Below are 24,096 nucleotides of genomic sequence, written 5' to 3'. Positions count from 1 at the left end.
TAAGTAGGAAGCTATTGTGGTTAAAAAAAAAAAAAAAAGACTTGTGATACAAAAATATATTTTAAAAATTAAAAGTAATTTTTTAAAAATACACTATGGTAGGAAAGAACATTAGTTTTGAAGTCAGGACTAAGTGGTAGAGGGAATAATGGAAAGAGATGATCTGATGACCCAGGGTGGTACTGTATAATCAGGCAATAATTTCAAGCAACGTTTTGAGCAATTATGGAAATTTTAGGTTTGGCGGCTTCTTCCAGAGTGATAAAAGTTTTCATTTACTCTGTGGTCTGTGATTTCCCTCAGTGGTGGTGTTGATCTCATTACCCTAAGGATGTCAGAAAACTTTAATATTGTGTCATTTTGTCTGCTCTTTCAGCCATGTAAATGCAGATATTGGTAACTTTCAATGACTTTTATATACCTGCAGTCTTCTTCCTTGTGTGATGCTGTTACGCAGTTTTGAAGGGGATAGTCTAAATATGAGACCTACCTCTTAATTTTGGTACTCCTTCAGCAAGCCGGCTAGGTATCTTGTTGTCTCTGCAATAAGAGAAGGTCCTGTTTATCTCTGGACAGGGTTAACTAAGCCTTAGGGCAGTGCTTGGTACATAGAGATCTGACAGAAAATCTGCACGTGGCTAGAAGACTCTGGCATGAACACTGTATTGTCCCTAACCAAAAAGGGTAGGGGTTTTGGGGGGTGGGGGGATGGAGAGCCAAATGAGCCCTTACTTTATAGCTTCTGAGAGTTCCCTTTTGAAGTAGGGTGATGACCTTTAACAGATGGTTACATTTGTGTGAGAATTTATCTTTTGTAGTTAATATTTTTCTTCCTAAAAGCAGACAGTTGTAATGAAATTATGTTTTCAGGCTATAAATGCATCTTAATTTCTATGACATATATATTATGCATTTAAGTATAGCACATGGCATTAGGCTGGAGATTTCTATTCCTTATTTCATATGCAAACATAATTGTCCAGTGGAGCACTTGATACCTTTGATGATCGCTCTCTGAATCCAGAAGTGATATGTTTCCAAAGCATACTAATCAGAAGCAAACTTGATATAATCATCTGCTCTGCTATAATTTACTTACAACTCTGGAAAATTCAATTATGGAAAGAAGAGTGGAACGTTTTTTCTTATCTTTTTGAAGTTTACCACAAACTTTTATTAGTTGTATGTTTAAAATAGAGTTCCCACAAGCATTACATTTTTTTTGACTCTAGCTTAAAGTGCTGAGGTTTTACCTGTGCTATAAAATACTGTAATTTTAAAGGTATTGTGTCTTATCTTGGTTTCTACATGTCTTTTACTTAGCATTCGGTTATATTTTTTAAGTTAATAACGGGAGAGAAAGAAAGGGAATGGTAGCACAGGTTGAAACTTTTAAATTGCCACTATATTAATAAGGGGTTGATTTAGATAACTGTTATTTCACCCAAAATCTAGAAGTTAGAAAGTATCTAACTTTATGCTACCTCTTAAGTTTGGCATGATCCTGATAACAGATGTTCAGTGGTTTCTTTTAACCGTATTTATGTCACATTGAAAAATTTTATTCTGGCTTTCCCATACCCAAATGCTTCACTGTATTTTGAGGCAAGTTAGAAATTAATCACAAAGGGTTTTGTTTTGTTTTGTTTTGTTTAAAGAAAGAGAAAAAGCTTATTTCCAACTTCTTAGAATATACTTTGATAGGTATGTAATTTGATGTTATGAAAAAAATGATGCAAACTGCATTGAATTTCTTCGTCTTCTGTAAGATAAAAATATAAGGATATAGAACATTTAGATACAGAATTATTTTAATTCATTGTAAAATAGTGCATTAATGTAGTGCTTATATTGAAACTTGTAGTTTTTTTAACAATGTAAGTTCCCTTTGGAGGATGTGAAGTCTATGAAATGTTTCCTTTAATTTTACTGAAGGTGTAGTATACATGTACATGTGGAGGACAAGAGAGACCAATTTTGAAAACTCTCCAGCCACTTTTTTTTTTTTCTTCTTTTAAATATGTTCTGTAAATTGTGCTTCCAGAAAGGTAGAGGGGAATGTGGTAAGAGGAAAGTAGAGGAATTAAAAATCATTCCAATAAAATGATTTAATTTATGCCTCAGCAGTTAAGCAGTGCTCCTGGTTAACAGAAATACCCTTCAGCTACACAGGATTTTGGAGGGTTGGAGGGCACTCATTTGCACATAAATAGCCATTAACTGATAAATTCCCGGAGGTCTCCTGTTGCATGTTAGTGGTTCTGACCTACTTAGCTAGCTTAAATTTGTTTTACAGAATTATTATAATTCTGTCCTTGGTACTTAAACTTTGTGATTAATGCATGCCTCACAATACAATTAAAGTATAATTGTACAGTTTTGCGGTTTCCTATCATGGTGTTATTATTACAAAATCTGGATTTTGCAAATATTAGAAGAGTTAAGGTTTTGATATTTATTATTTTTGCTGTTATTATGTGATTATGTTAATTGGGACCCTTTTATGTCTGAAGAATGGATTGGAGAGATGCGGATCATTCAATGCAGAATTTGTTAGCTTGGAAGTGATTGAATCAATTAGTGTGTGGTCACTTTGGTACATTGTGTGGTTTGACAAGTCCCAGTCTTTCTTGCTTACCTTTTTCAAATGTTTCTGAAGTACAGTAGATTCTTCACACCATTTTTTTTTTTCGGAAGCAATTTGGAATAAATGTTGGGAGGCAGTAGAAAAATCCCAGAGTGGGACTCAGTAGATCTGAATTCCAGTGCTGACACTTAACAATAAAAAGAACTCAGGGACTTCCCTGGTGGTGCAGTGGTTCGGAATCCAGCTGCCAACTCAGGGGACATTGGTTCGAGCCCTGGTCTGAGAAGATCCCACATGCTGCGGAGCAACTAAGCCCGTGCGCCACAACTACTGAGGCCACGTGCATAGAGCCTGTGCTCCACAAGAGAAGCCACCACAAATGAGAAGCCCACGCACCGCAACAAAGAGTAGCCCCTGCTCGCTGCAACTAGAGAAAGCCCGTGCGCAGCAACGAAGACCCAGTGCAGCCAAAAATAAATAAATAAATTTATATATTTTTTAAAAAGATTATTTCAAGAAAAAAAAAGAATTCGTTTTTCTGAAGGTCTGTGTCCTCACCTGTAAAATGAGTGATTTGGACTAGAAGGGGTTGGCAAACCAATGTGCTGCTGACCAAATCTGGCCCGTGGCCTTTTTTTATACAGCCATTGAGGTAATAATGGTTTTTACGTTTTTTAAACTTTGTAAAATAGCAAGAATGTGTGACACCGTATGGGGCCCACAAGACCTAAATAGTTACCAAAAAATTTTACCAACTCCCTGAATAGATGTTCCATAGGATTTCTCTCAACTATTGTCCTTCAGCATTAAATTTTTAGTTGATTATTTTTAAGTGCTGATGTTTTATATATAGCCGTGCATGTCTGTTTGGGGTTTCACTTCCTGTTTACTATTTAGAATGATCTGTGACCTATTACCTTCTCTCAGTGCCCATTATACATCCAGTTAGTATTCTCTTAAATTTGGGGGTGATGACTACTTTCTAAAGCATCATAACTTGAAATCTGGATGTCTCTTAAAGGAAATTTCCAGTAAAATGAGGTAGTACAGTGTCTGTTCTGTTGAAAGGGGGGAAGAAACACTTATTTGAAACAGAATACTCTCACTTTGGAACGCTTTAAAAGTTGTGTTGTTTTATAGAAAAGTTACACGTAAGTGTTAAATAATATTTTCTAATGAACTTCAGAAAACTTTTCTATAAATTTTTTCTGAATATCACTTTTGGCCAACACATGGTATGGTACGACAGTAAGAGTTGGCATTCCCCGCCCCCACATCATTGAACGTGGAATTACGGACCACTGTTACAGCTTGGATGCATTTGAGTGATAGTCAGCTACTACAGCGGGAGGAATTCGGCATCATATATTGTTTGCTTGTTAATATGCATTAAAGATAATGAGCTAAGAAATTTTAAACCATTTTTATTTGCTGTTGTGGGGGGCATTTTGGGCCCCTCAAGAAAAAAAAAAACAATGGTCAGAAACGAACTGCTTTGTAAAGTTGGCAGGCAGTCATCACATTTCTCCAAAGAGAAAATGGTTACCCTGTAATAATCAGTCTAATGAATTCAGAAATTCATTGATTGTCCTAGCTCTGGGTAGATTAGGTAGAGACTTGCTTCAAGGAGTGGAATTTATGAAATGTTTGCTGCATCCACCAAACAGAGCCGCTATAATACAGCTGCCTCCTCAGTGGTTTGCTTTGATCCTGTGGAATGAAAGGACAGGAGGATCAGCTCAGGTCTAAATGAGATTACAGCTGGTTCTGCAGCTTATCTGGTCTATTGCCAACTAGTGTGGCTTTGCACGTCCTAAGGGGTTTACAACAGAAACTGTTTATTGAGTATCATCGGTTTACCCAACACAAGCAGGCTAATCCTTCCCAGCCTCAGCATGTTGTAGAATTGTGCAGGAGCCAAACCAAAAGCTGGTATAGCCAGACTCTCTAGAGCCCTTTGTCTCGCTCTATATTGATTTTTACCTGAGTTAAAGATGGTAAAAAAAAAATAATAAAACCAATAACCATTCCTATTGTGAGCAAAAGGTTAATCTTACCTAAAATCTTACAAAAAGCATCTGTTAACCCTAGAAGGGACAACCTTCTTTTTTTTTTTTCCTTTCTAGACAAGTGGGATTTTCTAGTTTCTAATTGTGAAGAACAAGATAAAAGAAACAGCTTAAAAGATCTTGCTAGATATTCCAAGTTAAATGCCTAAGTCTCTTCTAGTAGTACTGTAACAAATAGCTTTGTGTATGGAATATAGGATGACCTATTTCTAAATAGTAAATTTTTGCTTTATATCCATTGTGCACTCTGCAATTATTTTTTAGTGTGGCAAACAAAATGCATGAAAGCAAGGCTGGAAACCTTAGTTAAGGAAAAAAGCTCAGCTATCATAGTTAATAGCCAATAGTAATTTTGCCTGATGATCCCTTGATTAGTAGTATATTTCTTTAGTGAATAAAGACTGGTGATTAGGAGTATTATAAAGATATACCTATTATAAATAATCCTATGTGTGTTTAAGTTTTCTTTTACTATTTTATTAGGTACGTACTTAAACCTTCAGGTGTAAGATTTTAATTACTACAATCTTTTCTTGACTAGGGATCTTCAGTATGGCTTATAGAGGAAAATGATTTGGAGTCGAACGCATCTGGGTTACAATTCCATTGCTGTTATTTATTGATCGAGTTATTTAACCCCTCTAAGTCCATTTTTTTTTCATCACCAAACTGGAGATACTATTTACCTTGCAGTATCTAAGTGAACCAAATTAGAACGTAGTAGAAAGTAACACTGAGTTAATCACGTTAGTCAAGGCTACTGTAGTTGCTCAGGAGCCCAAAGGCATTGAAGATTATGTCCATAGAATCCCTCCCATGATGCTAGAAAGGATATTTAAAAGTTGTAGTGCAGTAATCATGACAGCTGTGCTCTTCATCTACAGATCAGAAACACCCTTCGCCGTTTTTAAAGGTTTCTACATCTCGGGCAGGTGGATGGAGAGGTTGCCAGCTAAATAACTTTCCCTTCGTGCACAGTGGTAGCTACTGGAAAAGCCATGAGTATGAAATCTAGGCTAGTTTAAAATTTCTAAGAAGGCCTGAATAGTAAACTAGTATTTAAGATAGGTGGGTGAGCCATGTATTTATGTTCCATCCTGCTTGAGTGATTATTCGGTTGCTACAGTGATAGATGTGTAAATACCATCAACTGTATTAAGTGCTAAGTAAAAGACAGAGGTAGATTGTTTAAGAAGAGTTCAGTGGCCTCTCAGTTTACTTTCTCCTAATTGGCAGTGAACATGTATCCGCAGCTATGTGTAAGCACAAAAATGTTACTGTGGAAACATTTGGCGTCTTTCTAAATGTACTGTGTGATGGAATCAGCTAAGACTGATGTTTATCTTAAACACGTAGCTTGTCCAATATTTAAACCTAATGGACAGATGTGTACCAGTTGAAAATGTAATATTTATCCAATCATTTCTATTCTATCAAGCCTAGCTCTAAAAGCAATAGGTTGTACTCATAAAGTAATAAAATTTTAGTGCCTTTGGAGATAAAGGCTATTGGTGGTGATTGCTTAAACTCTTTTTGCTCAGTCATCTGAATGGTGCAAATCAAAGCATTTTGTCAGACTGTGAGAAGTTTCACCTAAATATTGCTTACCACACACATGGGTCACCATATAAATTACGCTCAGGGCTTTACAGCATAGCTGGTGCTGGAAGTTAACTTGATTCCCAGTGGTAGAACTCGTAAAACATTTTCCTGTTAACACAACCAGGCAGAGTTGACATTGTTGATGGTGGGTTCGATCTAATAAACCATTGATTCTAACAGTGATTTGTACTGTGTTTCAGAAGTGATGATGATACAAGTTTAGTGATGCAGCAGTTCTTCCTGAGTGACAGAAAATTAGCTCTAATATCTATATTACCAAATGCTGAGAACACTAGGAGTGTGGGGTGATTGGAGCCTAATGTAACCTCATGTTCTGAAAGATGATGAATTACAGGAACACACTCTTTAACTCGATGTATACCTTCTTCACAAAGAAAAATACTGATTTTTCTCAAAAGAATGTGTTCTATGTCATCTGCTGGAAATTGGGAAATAACCTTGTTATTAGAATATGTAGGCTGTGCCCGCCTTTCAGAATCTTTTACACAGGTGTTTTTAGGCTGATTATCATTTCTGAAAGGAAAGCAGTTTTACATTTGGCTACCTTTTTGTTTCTGTGTTCTCTAAAGTTACTTTCCCTTAAAGATATTAAGCTTTATTAAATGTTTCTTAATTAAGAACCACAGTAACAAAAATCTAAACTTTTTTTTCCCCATAAGAGTAAATTTCAGGGGTTAATTTTCTTCTGGTGGTTAAAAACAATGGGGACTATTTTAAAGTTTATTTTGAAATATTTCTTCTTTGGTCATAAAACTTCATCTTTTCTTATTTGAAGTAAATAACTATTTCTAGTTAAACTTCACAGGATGCTAACAAAGCCCTACTATTTTATCACTGTAAGCAAGAATCTTTCCAATTCTTCCTTTTTTGGTGCTGTATCTGCTGTTTTAGCCCTGTTGCACATTCATAATTGGTGATCTTCCTGTAGTTTGTTTCCATTTTATGAGATATCACAGGTCTTTTACTCACCTCGTTAACATTGCTTACCCCAGTTTATGCATTATTATTATTATTATTATTTTTTTTTACATCAGGAGATGAGCTTTTTTGATGTGCAGGTAAAGATTATCAATGGTGCTACACAGATGAAACCTGTCATGTACAAATAGCAATGTATCAAGCCCTAAGCCTGCAGACCAGATAAATCAGCTCATATGCTGAAGCCTTGCAAAAGGAAATTAGTGATAAAACAAAAGTCTTTGAGGCTCTCAACCCTAGTAATGGAGCTTCATAATAACCCCCGCAGATCATTGACTCAAGGAGTAATCTTTTAGAAAAACTCTTTCCCCCTCTATCTTTTCCTTCCCTTTAAAGAGCTATAGTAAACATGGCAGATGGCATCTCTGGAAAGAAATGCATGTGTAACTAAGGTATCTGGAATAACTACCAATTAAAATTAAGAAATGTATGGACTGTTAAATACGGGTTTGTTCCAAAGACGTTTATACATTTATTTATTTTGATGATTGATCTTATATATTGACTAGTAACAGCTTTTTCTGTATAGAATTCAGCTTAAGCTTTCCTTTTAAGTTAGTGTATTTGATACACAGGTTACACCTGGGTTGTTGAGGACAGGAGAGGCACAGAGTGAGGAAATGTAAAGGAGGGAGAAGAGGAGTTGGAGTTGGAAATCTAGAGGAAGCATGTAGTGGGAATGGAAAGGAGACAGTATCTAATTTGTGGGTTTCATTCATTTGAGGCAAACCCTTTTGAGAGTCTCATGAAAGCTGTAGTCTCTCTTGTCATAAAAATAAATACATATACACAAAACACTAGACATAATTTCAAGGGGTTTACAGACTTCTAAAACCTCAAGTTTTTCATTATATTAAGATAGTGACTAAGCTATTATTTCTGTTAAGGGTTTGGATGTATTTTTGATAAAGAATATTCTTTCTTAAACATCCCTATGTACTTTTTAACTCTTTTGCTTGACTGAGTTTTGAAACCTGAAACTGTAGTCACTAGTGGAGCTGATGGTGAGGTTTTTTAGATCCATTATCACAATTGGCAATGGTCGGTAGTGTCTTGTGTAATTTACTACATTTCTTGAGTGTAAGAGAAATATTGAGGATGCAGAATGGCTAAGAGGTTTTAGAAAAATTATTATCAAGGGACATTACTTTTCCCATTGCATCAGTTATTGTAATTATACATTGGAACAATCTGTTGACATAGAATTGGATTTGATTTATTTGGAAGAGAAAAAAGACTGGACATCTTTAATATTTATTGATATACCTAGTCCATTAAGGTAAATTATAGAGCAAATTTTACTGTGACAGGAACATTTGGGTTAATGTAGTTAAGAATCAGTCAACATTACCATTTGACCCTTTCTTTCTAGGAATTTATTACCACCAATTAGGAAAAAGTACTCACAAATGGAATTTAGCCCTAGCTTACTTGTGGAATATTTGACCCCCAAAATGTTTGGGTCTTTACCTTTAATAAAATGATCCTGAATTCTTTTGAACCAAAGTACGTTCTCCCACATTGCAGCTAAACACATTTAGTAAGATGTGGTATAATAATTGCAGCCGTAGGTAGAGGGTACAGCTGACTGTATACTGTTGTTTTCAGAAAAGGCTATTGGGATGGTGAGAATTACGCTAGTTTTTGAAGGGTGGCTTTATTAATTAGTTTTAAACGATGAACTTCATAGGTTCACAAACATACTACCCTATATCTAGGGAAATTTAAAATGAAACTCGCTTTAAAAAGCTGTCAATTATTAGTGAAATGGGAAAGCAACAGAACTGAATAAAATTTATTGAGAGTAAATATGATAATATCCATAGAATGTCTCAGTACATGCTTGCTATAGGTGTTCTTTGCTGGATAGTTAGGAAACTGAAGTAGTTTTTCTTCAAATGATCCTTATCTTTGTAATTCAATTGTCCTAAAACAAGTCTGGAATTTCTGAGAGTGTTGCAGATGGTCCCTAGGAGGCTTGAAACATAGCTATTTCATCTTAAGTTTGACTTTGCACCATTGCAGATACCACCCCTTGTTTATACTTTTAGTGAAATAAAGTCTTTGTTCCTCCTCCTCACATGTGAATCCCTAGAGTCAGGTCTGTATCTTTTTCATCTTTGAATTCCTACTTTCTACCATAGTACTTAGTATATAGTTGGTACCTGTTCTTTAGAGCATAATGAACCATGCCAAAACATAGTGCCATAAAACACTCCCAAAACAACTTTTTTACTGTGCTCGTAGATTCTGTAGGTCAAGAATATGGAAAGCCAAGGATAGCTCTTCGCTGCTCCCCTGTGTCTGGGGCTTCTGTATGGGGTAACTCAAAAAGCTGGAGACTGTACTAGCTGAAGCTAGAGGATCCGGTTCCTAGATGACTTCTTCACTAACGTGTCTAGCATCTGAGCTAGAATAGTCGAAGCACAGGCTTAGATTGGTTCTGTTGACTCGAGTACTACCTATGGCCTCTCCAGAGAGTGTTCTCAGAGTAATTGTACTTTATTACATAGCATTTCAGGGCACTAAGACTGAGTTTTCCTAGCAAATAAAGAAGAAGCTTTGTGGCCTCTTACTACCAAGGCTTGGAGTCACTTAGGGTCACATCCACTGCACTCTGTTGGTCAGAGTAGTCACAGATCTCCCAGATGCAAAGAGTGCCAAAGAATTTGTGTCCATGTTTTGAAACTACCGCAGTATTCAGTGAATGGTGGAAGAGCCAGAGTGAGTGAGTGAACGAGTGAGAGAGAGAGAGAGAGAGAGAGGGAAAAATAAGAGGAGGAAGAAGATTAAAAATTGAGATATGTTTAATATCACCAGTAATTATTGGCTCTCGTGTTGCTAAGTTTGTTGATCTGTGTTCCATAATGAAGGCATTTTCCATAAATATTCTGTTCACATTATTACCTATACAGACATACCTCATAGATATTTTGGGTTTGGTTCCAGACCACCACAATAAAGTGGATATAGAAATAAAGTGAGTCACCTGAATTTTTTGGTATTTCAGTGCAGCATAAAAGTTATGTTTATACTATACCACAGTCTATTATGTGCAATAATAGTATTATGTCTTAAAAATAACGTACATACCTTTATTAAAAAAATACTTTATTGCTAAAAATGCTAACCATCATCTGACAATGCAGTTGCAACAAATTTTCAGTTTGTAAAATAATGCAGTATCTGCAAAGTGCAACAAGTGAGGTATGCCGTTATTGCAAATAAATATATTCTGATTTCCTCCTTCAGCCACCAATTCATAAATTTTGCCTCCTCCTTTTTCTCATATGAGAATTCTATACATAACAACATTTTAGATAAGATCTAATGCATGTATGCTTGCTCAATTATACATATCTACTTACAGTTAAAGAGGAAGAGAACCATATTTGAAATCCTAAAAGACCAGTATAACTTTTTAAAATTTTTTTTAACATCTTTATTGGAGTATAACTGCTTTACAATGGTGTGTTAGTTTCTGTTTTATAACAAAGTGAATCAGCTATACATATACATATATCTCCATATCTCCTCCCTCTTGTGTCTCCCTCCCACCCTTCCTAAAGACCAGTATTACCTTAAATAGTTTATCAAAGATGTGTACATTTTATTGTGAGACTTCTTACAGAGAGGATCTTACCTCTGAGTGCCTCTAACATAAAAGACAAAGATCCTGGATCATAACTCATTATCTTACCCACCCGGTATTCTGATAGCCATCTAACTTGGAAACTGCCTTACTTTATATTGAGCCCATATTCCGTCCCTGTCTTACTTTTATCTATTACCTTGTACCCACATACTTGCTATTAAATTTAGAGGATGAGTTCCTGGAAATAAAGGCCCTAACTGAATATAAGCAGTACGGGGTTTTTCTAGCATTAGCCCTCTGGAAATGAGTTGTCATGGTCAGGTGATGATTGCTCTTGTCCCTAAGACATGACATCCATCTGCCTATAGTTTCTCGCAGTTTTAATGTCAAAGGACTTCAACCAAGCCTTAATATGGTCTTTACCCTCAACCATTTCCTTGAAGGCATCTTGAGGTGCTGTAAAACTTCAGTCTTAATATCCAGCGTGATACTGTTTCTTTGAGTCTTCATGCTAAGTTTAGGACTATTACTTGTTGCTCATTGGCTAAACTGTTCCCCCAAACACAGAATAAATGGCAGAAACAGACCATTAAAAAAAAAAATTCAACTTAAGATAGTGCAGTAAGTAGTGCACGCATTTGCTAAGAGCATTTGCACTACATTGTGCTAATAATGTGAATGGTTATAGGTCGAGTTCAATTTTATTAAATTAGAGCATAAGATAGCATTCAAACATCGGCGGAAAATATAAAAAGGTTTTGTGAGGAATGGCTATTTGTACAGTTAACCAGTGAACGACGTGGGTTTGAACTGTCCAGGTCCACTTACATGTGGATATTTTTCAATAATAAATACTACAGTACTACAGTCCATGATTGGTTAAATCCTTGGATATGGAGGAACTGCAGATTTGGAGGACCAACTATAAATTATATGCAGATAAATCTCAGTATTTTTCAAGGATTAACTGTATATGTACCAAGTCATACATACACATATTTAAGAGGTTGGGTTTTTTAATGAAAATATTTCAAAGACAAATAATATTGTAACATTGCCCTGTGCAGTTACACAGGGTGTTTAAATGCATGTATGTCTAAGGTAGTGCTTATAAGCTCCAGGTTATATTGGGAACATTTATGGGAAGATATACGTTGGGTACATAGGTTGGTTTTGTCTCTGTTAATTCTCTCTGCCTTAAAGAATTGTTTACTTGTAGCTCTAACTTTTTAGATGGCATGGCCCTCCATGGCTTGGTCTCCATCAGTACTCTAGTTTCATTTTACATCATTCTGCCCTTTGACCTTTCATCTTCTGGTAATACTAAATTGTTTATGAATGTTGTAAATTGTTTGTGAGTCCCCTCATATACCATGCAATTTCATGTCACTATGCTTTACTCATGTTACTACAACTTCCTAAAACTTTTTGTATTATTTTTTCAGTTAACTAAAACTTCAGTTAACAAACTAACTTTCATAATCTGATAATGGTGTGTTTACTCTATGAAGCCCTCATCAAACCCCTAGTTGGACCAAATGTTCCCTTTGCGTACATTATAATACTCTGTAGATACCTCTGTCTCCTCACTTTATTGTACGTTCTTTGAGAGCAAGGACCATACTTGATAGCATCTAATACAGTACCTCATGTAATTAATAGACATTAAAATGAGCTGAGCTACTGGGCACAGTGATTTCTTAGTCTGAATGTACTCTTGGACTCTAGGTCTAGATTTCCAAAAACTTTGGGGATTTTGTTACTTAAATTTTCTGTTTTCAAATCGAAATATACTCTCCTTGTGTAGTAATTAACTGTCCCTCCTAACTTTGTTTCCCTCTCCCAAAACTTAGGAATAACATAGATTGCTCCTTCCTCTCGTTCACAAAATGCCAAATAATTACCGTTAGCTTTCTTTTTTCTTCGTAAAGTAGCTCAAATTGCACATTGACTCATACCTAGATGTTTATAGAAGCTTCATAATCGGTCTCTCCTGTCTCTAGTCAGTTTTTATTCTAACCCATTGTGTTTGCCATTACCAGATTAATCTTTCCCAAAGCACTGTTTTCATTATATCACTCCTCAGTTCAAAATCCTCCAGTGGTTCCTTACTACCTTCAGAATGAGGTCTAGATTTTATTTTTTTTAATAGCAGGCTGTACCTTAATTATTTCTGTACCTCTGGCATTCCATACAGTGACTGGCATTGAGTAACTTCCTGTGAAGTGAATGAGGAGAATATGTGACTGAACAAATATGGCCCTATTTCTTATTCTAAAATTTTTTGCCTTCTAATGCTATTATAAAAATTCTCCATTATAGTCAGAGTGGTTACTTTTTTTTTCCTTCCCCAAACACCTTGCTTTTTCATTTGTTCCTTTTAAGATGTAAATCATGTTACTCTTCTGCTTTTGTGGCTTGTTATCCACTTTGATTTTATCTAAAGTTCTTATCATGGTTTACAAGACCCTACCTGGTCTGGAACCCAGCTACCTCTTTGAATTCATCTGCTATTCCTTCTATCACCCTTTGTGCTTCAGCCAACTGGTCTCCTAATTGTTGTTCTTGAGCCCATGAAACATCAGCCTAGGCACCTATGCACTGCTGTTTCTTCTCCTTAGAATTCTCTCCCCACCTATATCCATGTGGTTCTCCCCCTTACTCATTTAAGTCTTTGCTCAGATGTCACCTTATGAGAAGGTGTTTCCTGATCATCCTAGTTGAAATATTAGCCTTCATTACTCATTATCCCTGTACCTTGATTTCTTTTTATCCATAAAGTTCACTACAACCTGAGGTGTTCCACATCTGTGTTTGTTTAATTCTCTGTCTCTTTAAAATATAAGCTCCAGAAGGGCAGAAGCTTTGTTGTGTTAACTTTGTATCCCTACTGCTTAGAACATGTCTAATATGTGTTGAATTAGAGAGTAAATTTATGGAATTTATATGCCTTTGTGCTTTTAGTTTCCTCTTTTTCACCTTTTTTGTCTTTAACCTGTCCTCTGAGAATCATTTCCATGCCCATTTGATTCTGCTGCGCTCAATGATCTTTATTTTCTAAATTAATATAAACCTGTACTTTGTTTTACACTTAAGCCTACAGAGTAGAGGAATGATTATCAACCTCCTCTAGTACAGAATTACAAATAGTCTTGCTACTCAGTGTGATTCATGGGCTACTTGTTGCATGATCATTTCCTCATCTGTTGCAAGAATCAAATAGGAACATATTCAATAAATGGAGTATCTATTACTGTTAACCAGAAAATCAAAGTCTGTTAATTGAGAATAGTGTGTCAGCCCTATTCTGTGTGTTTGACTTTAATTAACTAATTTAATCCTATAGGTATTATTATTGTTCCCACTTTGTAGACAAGAAAAGCCAGGAAGGTAACTGCTTGAAGTGTGGTCCATAGGCTTGCAAAATCGGCCTCCTAGAAATGCAGATTCTCAGGCCCCTCCCCAGACCCACTGAGTGAGAATTTTTTTTTTTAAGTAGTATACTTAGGCACCAAACTTGAAGATGCAGTAGGATCTTCAGTGAGGCCAGAACTTTAATATTTCTAGAAAGCTCTACAGATGACTTTGATGATAGTCAAGACTGATAACTGCTGAAATAGATCCTTGTTATTAGTGTACCATAAAATACAGTGAATTATCACTGAAACACTTAAGTCATTTGAGACTCATAATCATCTACAAATATAAAACTAATACAATTATAAGGGTAATTCCTAAAAACAATCACTTTTTATTGATATATTTTCATGCTATATCCTATTTTGGGGATGGAGCAAACTACCTGACCTTAAGTACTTCATCAGTGTTATTCTATAAAACCATAAGGCGGTATTAATATAAGCATGCTTGGTGTGCTAGGCTCAACACTGGATTCCTGATTTATTCTCTTTCCTCAGTCTTAAAAATTAACTCAATTGTGGACCACAGGAAAATTTTAAATGATCATATGTCCTTGACCTTTAGAATCCCTGTAGAATAGTCTATGCTCCCCAGAGTGTTAAACTTTGCATGTGTGTGCATCTGGTGTGCCACTAGGATTGGATGTTATACTACTTTGTAACTGCCTCTTTTAGGAACTTAGCATATGAATGAATGAATGAATATAGCAGTATGACATTTAAGACATGTATTACTTATTTGGGTAGTAAAATGGTATTTGAGGTAGCTGTAGCAGAGTTGCATGGCAGCTTGACTGCCTGGCTTCAAAGTTTGGCTCTGCTGCTTACTTAACAGTATGACCCAATCAAATGATTTATCCTTTCTGTATTTAGGTTTCTTGTCTACAAAATGGGGGAAATAATAGTATGTACAGGATTAAATTAGTTAATAAAGGTCAAAAACTTAGAATTGGGCAGGTGCATATATTCTCAATAAACAGCCTTTGATTCTCTGACCATAATAATAATTATTCCTTTATATTTATTGAATATGTCTTATTAAGAATTCTTACAGCAGTTTGAGGAAATGGCCATGCAACTAAAAGTTGAGAGATTAGGATTTATACTCTGGTGTGTCTGTCTCTAAAGCCCATGTGTTTCTAGATAATGCTCTACTGCATCTATGAACGTGGTTATTAGGAATTAGAATCAGTAGCAATGAGACTAAAGTAAATATTATCTTGCCTTATAGTCTGCAAATTGTTTTTACCTAAGTGGTGTGATTTGAAACTTTAGCAGCTCTGTGGAGGTTAGTTATTCCCATTTAACAGATGAAAAAACTAAGTCTGTTTTCCAGAGTCACAAACTGGCTCTCTCCTAGACAGGTTCATTTGGATAATTTTCCATACCTCTTGAGGAGCCTTTTTAATGCCTTAATGGTGCATTATATGTGACCAGAAGCATCATTGCCAGTACTGGGCTTTTTATTTGTTATAATCCCTCAATAGTCAAAACAGCCAGTAAACTCCTTGCCTGGATCTCACCTATTCACTCAGTTGTTACCACCCACTCACCTCCTCGCCCACATACACACAAATGCACTGAGTGCCATTACAGGGAGGCACTGCTGGGTGTGCCTGAGCGGCTGCTTGCCAGCTTGGTTTCTAACTTATTGCCTCTCCCTGAATAGTGGGCATGCACAGAATTGGGGGTCAGAACTTAAGCTACTGTCATTTCCTAGTTAGGCTTTGCACAATTCTCTGTATGCTTGGAGTCTGGTTTTGTTTTGTTTTGTTTTTATTTTTTGAAGACAGGATTGGGTTGGATGATTTTTAAGATACCTTCCAGCTTTAAAACTTCGGGTCTTTTTTTGTTTGTTTTGTTTTCTGGTAATGTCATTACTTTGGTTATGTTATATTCTTTCTGGGTAGTAGAGCAGATTATAGCCCTATTTTATAGATGTGAATAAGAATGATAAGAAGATCCAGAGTACATAAGGGTTTTTTTTAGTGAATTCAGCTGAAACTAAAAATGGTAGAGTATCCTGATTCCCATCCAGTTTTCCATTAGTTAGATCAATCAGGCACTTGGAATAATTACTCATAGTGGTTTAGAACAACTTTTTTAAACTTAGAACTTCCCATTATATTTTTTACTAATATAGATTGAAGAAAGTTGGCAGGTTTTGCAGAACTAAAAAAGCAATTCAGTTGTTAATTGTTGTTAATCCTTGCTTTCTGGTAGCTCTTATCACTCACATTTATTATATTATGCTTTTTCTGTGTGGTGCAAGGTCCATCAATAGATGACTTTTTGTTAACTTTTGAGGCATAATATGTTAGAAATATTACATATGCAACTATGACTACCAGGAAAATGATGTACAGTATGTCATACCTTGTTCTATAGTTATCAGTTACAGGAGAACCAAGAGCATACAAAGATGAGAAGTAAAACCTAGATGTAGTAGTCTAATAAGTATTCCCAGAACCCTGCCCAGGTTATTAGGGAGGAACAGTGCCTCAGAGACCAGGCTGGCAGATAGCAACAGTCAGATGCTACAGGTTTCAGTGCCTCTTATGTGATAGATGCCTCAGTACATTTGTGTGTCTGTGTGAGGATGGGAAGGTTGGGGGCAAGATGGATAGGTGAGTATGTGAAATCACAACAAGAAGTAACATGAAGATAAAAACAGGAAAACAAATCCTGGAAAGTGGGGCACAAGAGCAGTTAGATACAGGAATCAGGAAAGTGCTTGAACTTAATGAGGTAAGCCAAAAGAGGCAGGATACCAGAGCTAAAACAGAAGCGTATGAAAACCTGGCTAACTAGATATGTAAAAGTGTGGGTGTTTCCATAGTGTAGCAATAGGTTCCTAAACACTCTTTTTTTTTTTTAATTTGGCTTCATCATGTCTTCGTTGCAGCACACGGGATCACGGGATCTTCGTTGCAGCATGCAGGATTTTTCGTTGCGGCACGCAGACTCGGTAGTTGTGGCACTTGGGCTCTCTAGTTGTGATGTGCAGGCTCCAGGGCGCACGGGCTCAGTAATTGCAGCATGTGAGCTCTCTAGAGGTGGCGCCTGGGCTTAGTTGCCCCACAGTATGTGGGATCTTAGTTCCCCGACCAGAGATCGAATCTGCATCCCCGACACTGGAAAGCAAATTCTTAACCACTGGACCACCAGGGAAGTCCCCCCACTAAACACTTTTGAGGACATTATTTCATGTGATCTTCACAACAACCTTGTTGGGCAGATGATAAATGATTGTTCCTAATCTTAAAACTCTTTAGGGCTTCCCCTGGTGGCGCGGTGGTTGAGAATCCGCCTGCCGATGCAGGGGACACGGGTTCGTGCCCCGGTCCGGGAAGATCCCACATGCCCCGGAGTGGCTGGGCCCGTGAGCCATGGCCACTGAGCCTGCGCATCCGGAGCCTGTGCTCCGCAGTGGGAGAGGCCACAACAGTGAGAGGCCCGCGTACCACCAAAAAACAAAACAAACAAACAAACAAAAAATACAAAAAAAAAAACTCTTTAGAAAACAAAAATTGGGAGGTTACTCATTTTTTTTTCAAGGTCACACAGCTCAGAGTAGCTTTGCTAATAACCAGCAGTTTTACCCAACACAAGTGTTACTTCTATTGCCTCAGTTTCCTCATTTATAAGATTTGAATAATAATTGTACCTACCACATGGGGTGAGAAACAATGCTTACAAAATACCTAGCATGGTGCTTGGCACATGGTAAATAGCAATAAATGCTAGATGTTGCTATTGTTTCTACTGTAAGAGCTGCAATTTGAATAACTTGATGTTCAGCAGATTTTATTTTCTGCTATAATGTATTGCATCTTTTAGAACATAAGTGGGCTGGTTATCTGTATTTCCACATATGTGTATTTCCAAAAATGATTTTAAGCCATGTTAAGTTAGTCTTTTACTCAAAATATTTGCCCCTGCCTCTTCACAAGGCAAAGCTACATGTGGCTTGTCTAGCTTCTTTTCTTAGGCTTACTAAAATTTCTTCAACCCAAGTAGGGAGAGAAGAAAATTGATCAATATTTAAATCGTGTGTGTGTGTGTGCACATGTGCGTGCATCTTAGCGTATAAGGGTGTGTGTCTTAGTGTGTAAGGGAAAAGTATGGGCTTCAGAGTCAGCTTTTGATTCAGATTATGGGACCAGCTCTTAGCCATGTGACCTTTGGGCATGTTATTATCATCTTCTTCATCTATAAAGAGGATTAAATGATACCCATCTTACAAAATTGTTCTGATTTTTAGTTAAAGAATTTCTGGCATCATAAAGGATGATCAGAAATAATACCCCTTCCTGGGGAATAGATTTTAGTGAGTGAAGAAATGGCTTATTTTATTCAGAAATAGTGAGTAAAATCCGTCCTACCCAAATACAGTAAGTTATTTATTATTCTTTGAGACCAGTGTACTTTGAAAAAGCTATAGGTGGGTTTTACAAATGGTGGTATTATTTTACTTGGACTCCAGTGTCTTGAAATGTACCCATGAACTTTGCTTTGTGAATGTAGGCAGATGAATTAGTTGCCAAATGGATTTTAGTGATTTGATATTCATCTTACTCAAAGCTAAAGGACCTGAAATGGTTCTTTAGTCACTAGTTCAAGTTGAAAGCATCTCAGGCAGGTTTTTACACAGAGAGAACATAGCAGATATTTGGTTAGTTTTTATGAGACTTGCTTACTATGATATTCTTTCCCCAGGCATTTGTACATTTGTTTTATTTTTCAGTACTTCAAGTAGCATTAAGTAGTATCTCATGATCATCCAAGAATTCCAATGTAGAGAGGCACAGAGTCCTAGTGTTACATAATTTATACTTAAAATTTTACTTTTGTGTAGTTACGGGAAAAGTACGAAGATGTGGTCTTGCAACCAGTTTGATCTTTATGCGGATTGCTTTAGTTACACGCACTAGTTAGTTCTGTATTTTATATAGTTATTTTGAGTGTCCACTTCCCTTAGATGAACTGATTTAAAACATCAGGAGTGTTGGAATTAATGTAATATTTCCTTCTTTTTTAAAGTACTGTCATGTTTCTTAATGGAATACTTCCATTATTGAAGGAAGCCTTCTGCCTTAGCTCCACTGGTTGGTTTTCACTGCTTCCTCTTTAATTGAAGAAAGCAAATGTAAGGATGGTAGTCATGCATTTGTGTCTACTCTCAACTGAGATAGCAGTAATATAAACAGAAACAGAAATAATATCACGGTTGCACATTTAGTTTTAAATAATATTATTAATTGCTGGGCATATTGCATAAATGCCTTCTATTCCAGATCACTAGAAAAATCTTTTAGTATATACCCCTCTTATGTTTCTTCTAAGGTCTAGAGATATCTAAATTTTCAATAGGAAAAAGTGTGTAAATGATGAATTGAAACTTGAGGCAGTATTGAATTCATGTTTTATGGATTTATGGAGAATAACTTTTTATTTTTTATTTTTTTCTACTATGTGAAAATGATTATGGATCTTTTTGGACCAATGTACTGATAATAAGGTTGTATCTAGCACAGTTTTATATACTAGCTCAATACCTGTGTCTGCTCTAAACAAGGAAAGTATTTTAGTTTAAAATATCATGCATAAGCCATAAATACTCACTGTCCTCTTGGTACATCATGCCCTAAAGCTCACAGGAGAAATGGTTTAAAATTTTGTTTTTACGTCTAGATTGTAAGTAAAATCACTTGTCATAGTGAGTTGCAAAATGCAAACCTTCATTCTGAAGCTGCCTGTTTCTTATTTGGATCTGACATATTAAAAAGCATATAATTAATGGTTGACATTAGTAATTAACATTAACTTTATGGTGCTTAATATGCCATCATTCATCCATCAAATAACCAGAAATGCATAATGTTTTGTCATAAAGGTTTTAATTATATAAAACAGTTCTTCGGTTTTCTCATGGTGTAAATGTTAAAAGCCCATAATGTATTTAAAGAAAAATTTTTGTGAGTATTTGTTGGGTGTTAGCTGTATTTTTATTTCTTTTTAGGAGTATGCATCAACAATTGTGTCAGGAACTTCAGAGGGAGAATGTGGACCTCATTGTGCAGTCTTCATTATCGGCTAAAGAGCGCCACCTTGCTGCAGTTGCCAGTGCACTATGGAGGCATTTCTTTTCATTTTTGAAGAGTCAGAGAATGTCACAGATAGTGCCTCTCTCACAACTAGCGGATGCAGCTGCAGGTCAGCGTTGTTAATTTGCTAATTAGTTTCTCATTTTGCAGACTGTCAGTTTTTTCTTCTGTCTTCTTGGTAACAAACTCTTATTTTATTATGGTGCAATAAATATTTTGTCAACCAGAAAGATGAAAAGAGTTACATATTTTAAAATTAGGAACCTTTGGCTGGTTTATTATTTTCCTCTTAGTAAAGGTAAAAATTAAGTGATCGTTTTCTAAAAACAAAAGATCATTTTTAACCTTAAAAATATTGAATGTACGTGAACTTTTCTTATGCATGCATTATTTGGAAAGTAAAGCAACATTTGATTTCTTCTAGTTCAAGTAGTATCTAGTAGAAGATGAAGTTGAATAAAGAGCAATAAAGGATATAGCATGAGTTCCACTTCAGCATCAAGCAGATGAGCTCAGAATGACATGGAGTATAGAGAATGTTGTTGTTCTGACTTCATTAGATTCTATTTTAGGTTGTAATTTTTACTTAATTTGATTATTAGCCTACGGACATGTCCTTAGGCTTTAAGGGACTCTGAATCAGATGAAACTATAGGCAAGAATTTGAATATATGTGCATATATGCACTTTCCCAAAAAGGAGTCATTATCTTTCACAAAGGGATATTTTACCCAATGTATGTTAAGAAATACTGGAATAGAGAGAGATCAATATGATGACTGCATGTATTTAAACGCAATTTATATGAAGGTATTTAATGTATTTAAATATTAACACTTTTGAAAACCTAAGATCTAAACCAAGGTTTATTTTACCCTGGTGTGAATGAAGAAAGCTGAGCTAAAAGCACTACAGAAAAGACTGCATGATACAAATTTTAAAAGACTTTGAATTCTGGTAACACTTCCATAATTAAGACTTTACAGTGATACATAGATTGAAGAATTGTGACAGGGCAATGGTTTTCCAGCCAGTGTAATGTGTATGAAAATAAATATTGATATTCAGTTTAACCAAAGCAATCATTACTAGCCTATATGACTTATCTTTCTTCCATTCATCATCCCAACTCCCAGTTAGTTATCAAAAATTATATCATACAAGTTGAGTCAGTGCTGTCCTAGGCACTGAAAATAAACAGTATATAGATAAAGCAAAATATGTGTGGGTTTTGGGTTCGTTTTGAAATAAAGACTTCATAGGAGAGAGAAATTTCCTGCATTAAAAAAAAAGGTTATTGAATACCCACTTTTATTGCCATTGGGGATATACCAATGGGGAAAAAAAAAAGGACTGCAATTCCTTTTTTCATGTATAAACTCCATGTTTTCATGGAGCTTATAGTCTAGTGGTGGGGAGAGAACATAAATAAATCAGTAGGTAAAATGGGTAATATGTCAGATGGTGATAAGTGCTGTGGAGAAAAATAAAAATATAGAAAAGGATAGGGATAGGGAAAGCCAGAGGCAAGTTATAATTTTAAACAGAATTGTCAGGAAAACCTGTGTAAGTGCCATTTGAGCAAAGACATGAAGGAGGTGAGATATGCAGCTATGAGCTATGCAGAAGTCCAGAGGCAAGAGTGTGTCTGGTGTGTTTGAGGAACTACAGGAAGCCGTCAAAGCTCTCGTGGAATAAGAAAAGGAGTAAGAGTAGTCAGAGATGTGGTCAAGCAGTTATGGAGAACTACTTTGTGTTCTGCCTCGTATGTAGCTTTGAAGACTTTTGCTTTTACCCTGAGATTAGAAGCTGTTGGGACTATTGTAACAGTTCAGAGGTGGGCACCTTGGGCTACAGTGGTAGCAGTAGAAGTGGTGAGAAGTGGTCAGATTTCCAATCTGAAGGTAGAGCTGACAGAATTTTCTAAGTGGGTATGATATGGTAAGCAAAACAGATAAAGGGAGAACCCCTTGTTTGAGATTAGGAAGATTGTGGCAGGAGCAGATTTTGTGAGTGAAGACTAAGATTTTGATTTTGGACATTTTTTTTAATATGTCCATTAAAATCCAAGTGGGGGTGTTGAGTTAGACCCCTAGAAAATAAACCTAGGGTTCAGGGAAGAGGTCTAAGCTAGAGATTTAAATTTGGAAACTATGTATGTATAAACAGTCTTTAAAGCTATGAACTGGATGAGACTACTAATAGAGTAAGTACCAGTAAAAAGAGAAGTTTGAGGATAAGGCCCTAGGATATTCCCATGTTCAGATTTGTAGGATAAAGAGGAACCAAGAAAGGAGACTGCAAAGGAATACCAGTGAGGTGAGACGAAAACCAAGAAAGTATAGTGCCCTGGAAACCAAATGACAGAGCTTTTCAAGGAAGGAGCAGTTATCAACACTTGAAATGCAATTAGTGGGTCAAATAGGATGAGGCCTGAGAATCGGTCCTTGGATTTAGTAGGACGGAGGTCACTGGTGACCTTCAAGAGCAGTTTTGCTGTAGTGGGTAGAGACAAAGGCCTGATTGAAGATATCCAAGAGAAAATGTGAGAAGAGGAATCACTGACTGCAAATGTAGTAAATCTTTTTGAGTGTCACTGTCTAAGAGAAGTAGAAAAATGGGGATGTTAGCTGGAGAGGGAAGTGGGGTCAGAGATTTTTTTCTAATAACATGGGAGAAATTTCAGCATATTTATAATGCTGACAGGAATGTTTAGGAGTGAGGGAAAGCTTGATGTGGCATGAGGCTCACTTGTGTTTTAATGCCCAGGAGAAACGGGATCCCGTAGAGGACTTGGCCTCAGATATCCTGTAGTAGCAGAAGAGAAGGCAGAGTAAATGGGCCCAGGTGGAGGTTGCTGGGTCGATGTGGTGGTTCTCCTCTGACGTTTCTCATTTCTCTGTGAAGTAGTAAGGTCATTAGCTGAAAGTGAAGATGGGGAGGAGATGCTGGCTTATGACGGAGCGAGGAAAGAAGGTATGCGGTAATCCTCTAGGAGAGTAAAAGACTGAATGGACTATAGAAATGTGGTAGAAATGATGACCAGCTCTAAGAGACCACTTAAAGTTTGTAGTCATAAACTTGAAGTGAGATCCGTCAGCATGGTTGTTCACCAGCCATTTATACTGGCGTAGGTGCATGTGGGGAGAAGACCAAGGATGTAATTAAACAGATGGTGTTTTTTGCAGGCACGTACAAAAAATCAAGTAAGAAGCAAGGGAGTTGATGGTATATGAAAATCAGTATAATAATGGACCATGTAATCAAGCTGCCTAAAAAGGGGAAGGAAGGGGAAAACTTGTAGGATCAATGAATTGTTAAGTCCTGGTGGAATCAAAGGATTGTTGGATTTGGGAACCTAGAGGAGGAGGGTTGGAAAGGTTGTTCGATGCCAGAAAGAGGTGTCTTCAAAGTGGAAATTATGGTGAGATTGTACTTATGGGTAGTGCCAAGGTCTCTGTATCACCATGGGAGTGAATGGCTAAAGTAGAATGGAAAATAGACTCACTGTAGGAGAGGAGTTCACTGCCAGGAGATTGGAAGAAAAAATCATCAAGGACTGTGACAGGAGTGCAGTTAGAAAGGATGATAGTGAGCTAAAATCTTCAAGGGATGAGAGGAGGTGAAGGAGGAAACGGTAGACAAATGCAAACGAGGAGAGTTAGTGCTGGTGACTTAATCGGATGACCTACGACTCAAAGCCAAAGGGAGGGGGAAG

At 36.5% G+C, this 24,096-nt stretch overlaps 1 protein-coding gene across 1 annotated transcript in view; it reads left to right on the top strand.

Moving 5' to 3' along the window:
* Nucleotides 1–24,096, top strand: part of MMS22L (MMS22 like, DNA repair protein) — a 140,594-nt gene that overhangs the window by 78,248 nt on the left and 38,250 nt on the right. Inside the window, exon 15 of the mRNA XM_059082997.2 lies at nucleotides 20,294–20,487. Within this exon, the coding sequence (XP_058938980.1) occupies nucleotides 20,294–20,487 (194 nt within the window). The remainder of the gene's footprint in view (nucleotides 1–20,293; nucleotides 20,488–24,096) is intronic.

Source organism: Kogia breviceps, chromosome 13, assembly GCF_026419965.1.
Source record: "Kogia breviceps isolate mKogBre1 chromosome 13, mKogBre1 haplotype 1, whole genome shotgun sequence".
In the NCBI taxonomy this organism is placed as follows: domain Eukaryota; kingdom Metazoa; phylum Chordata; class Mammalia; order Artiodactyla; family Physeteridae; genus Kogia; species Kogia breviceps.
This window is presented reverse-complemented; position numbering and strand designations above follow the sequence as displayed.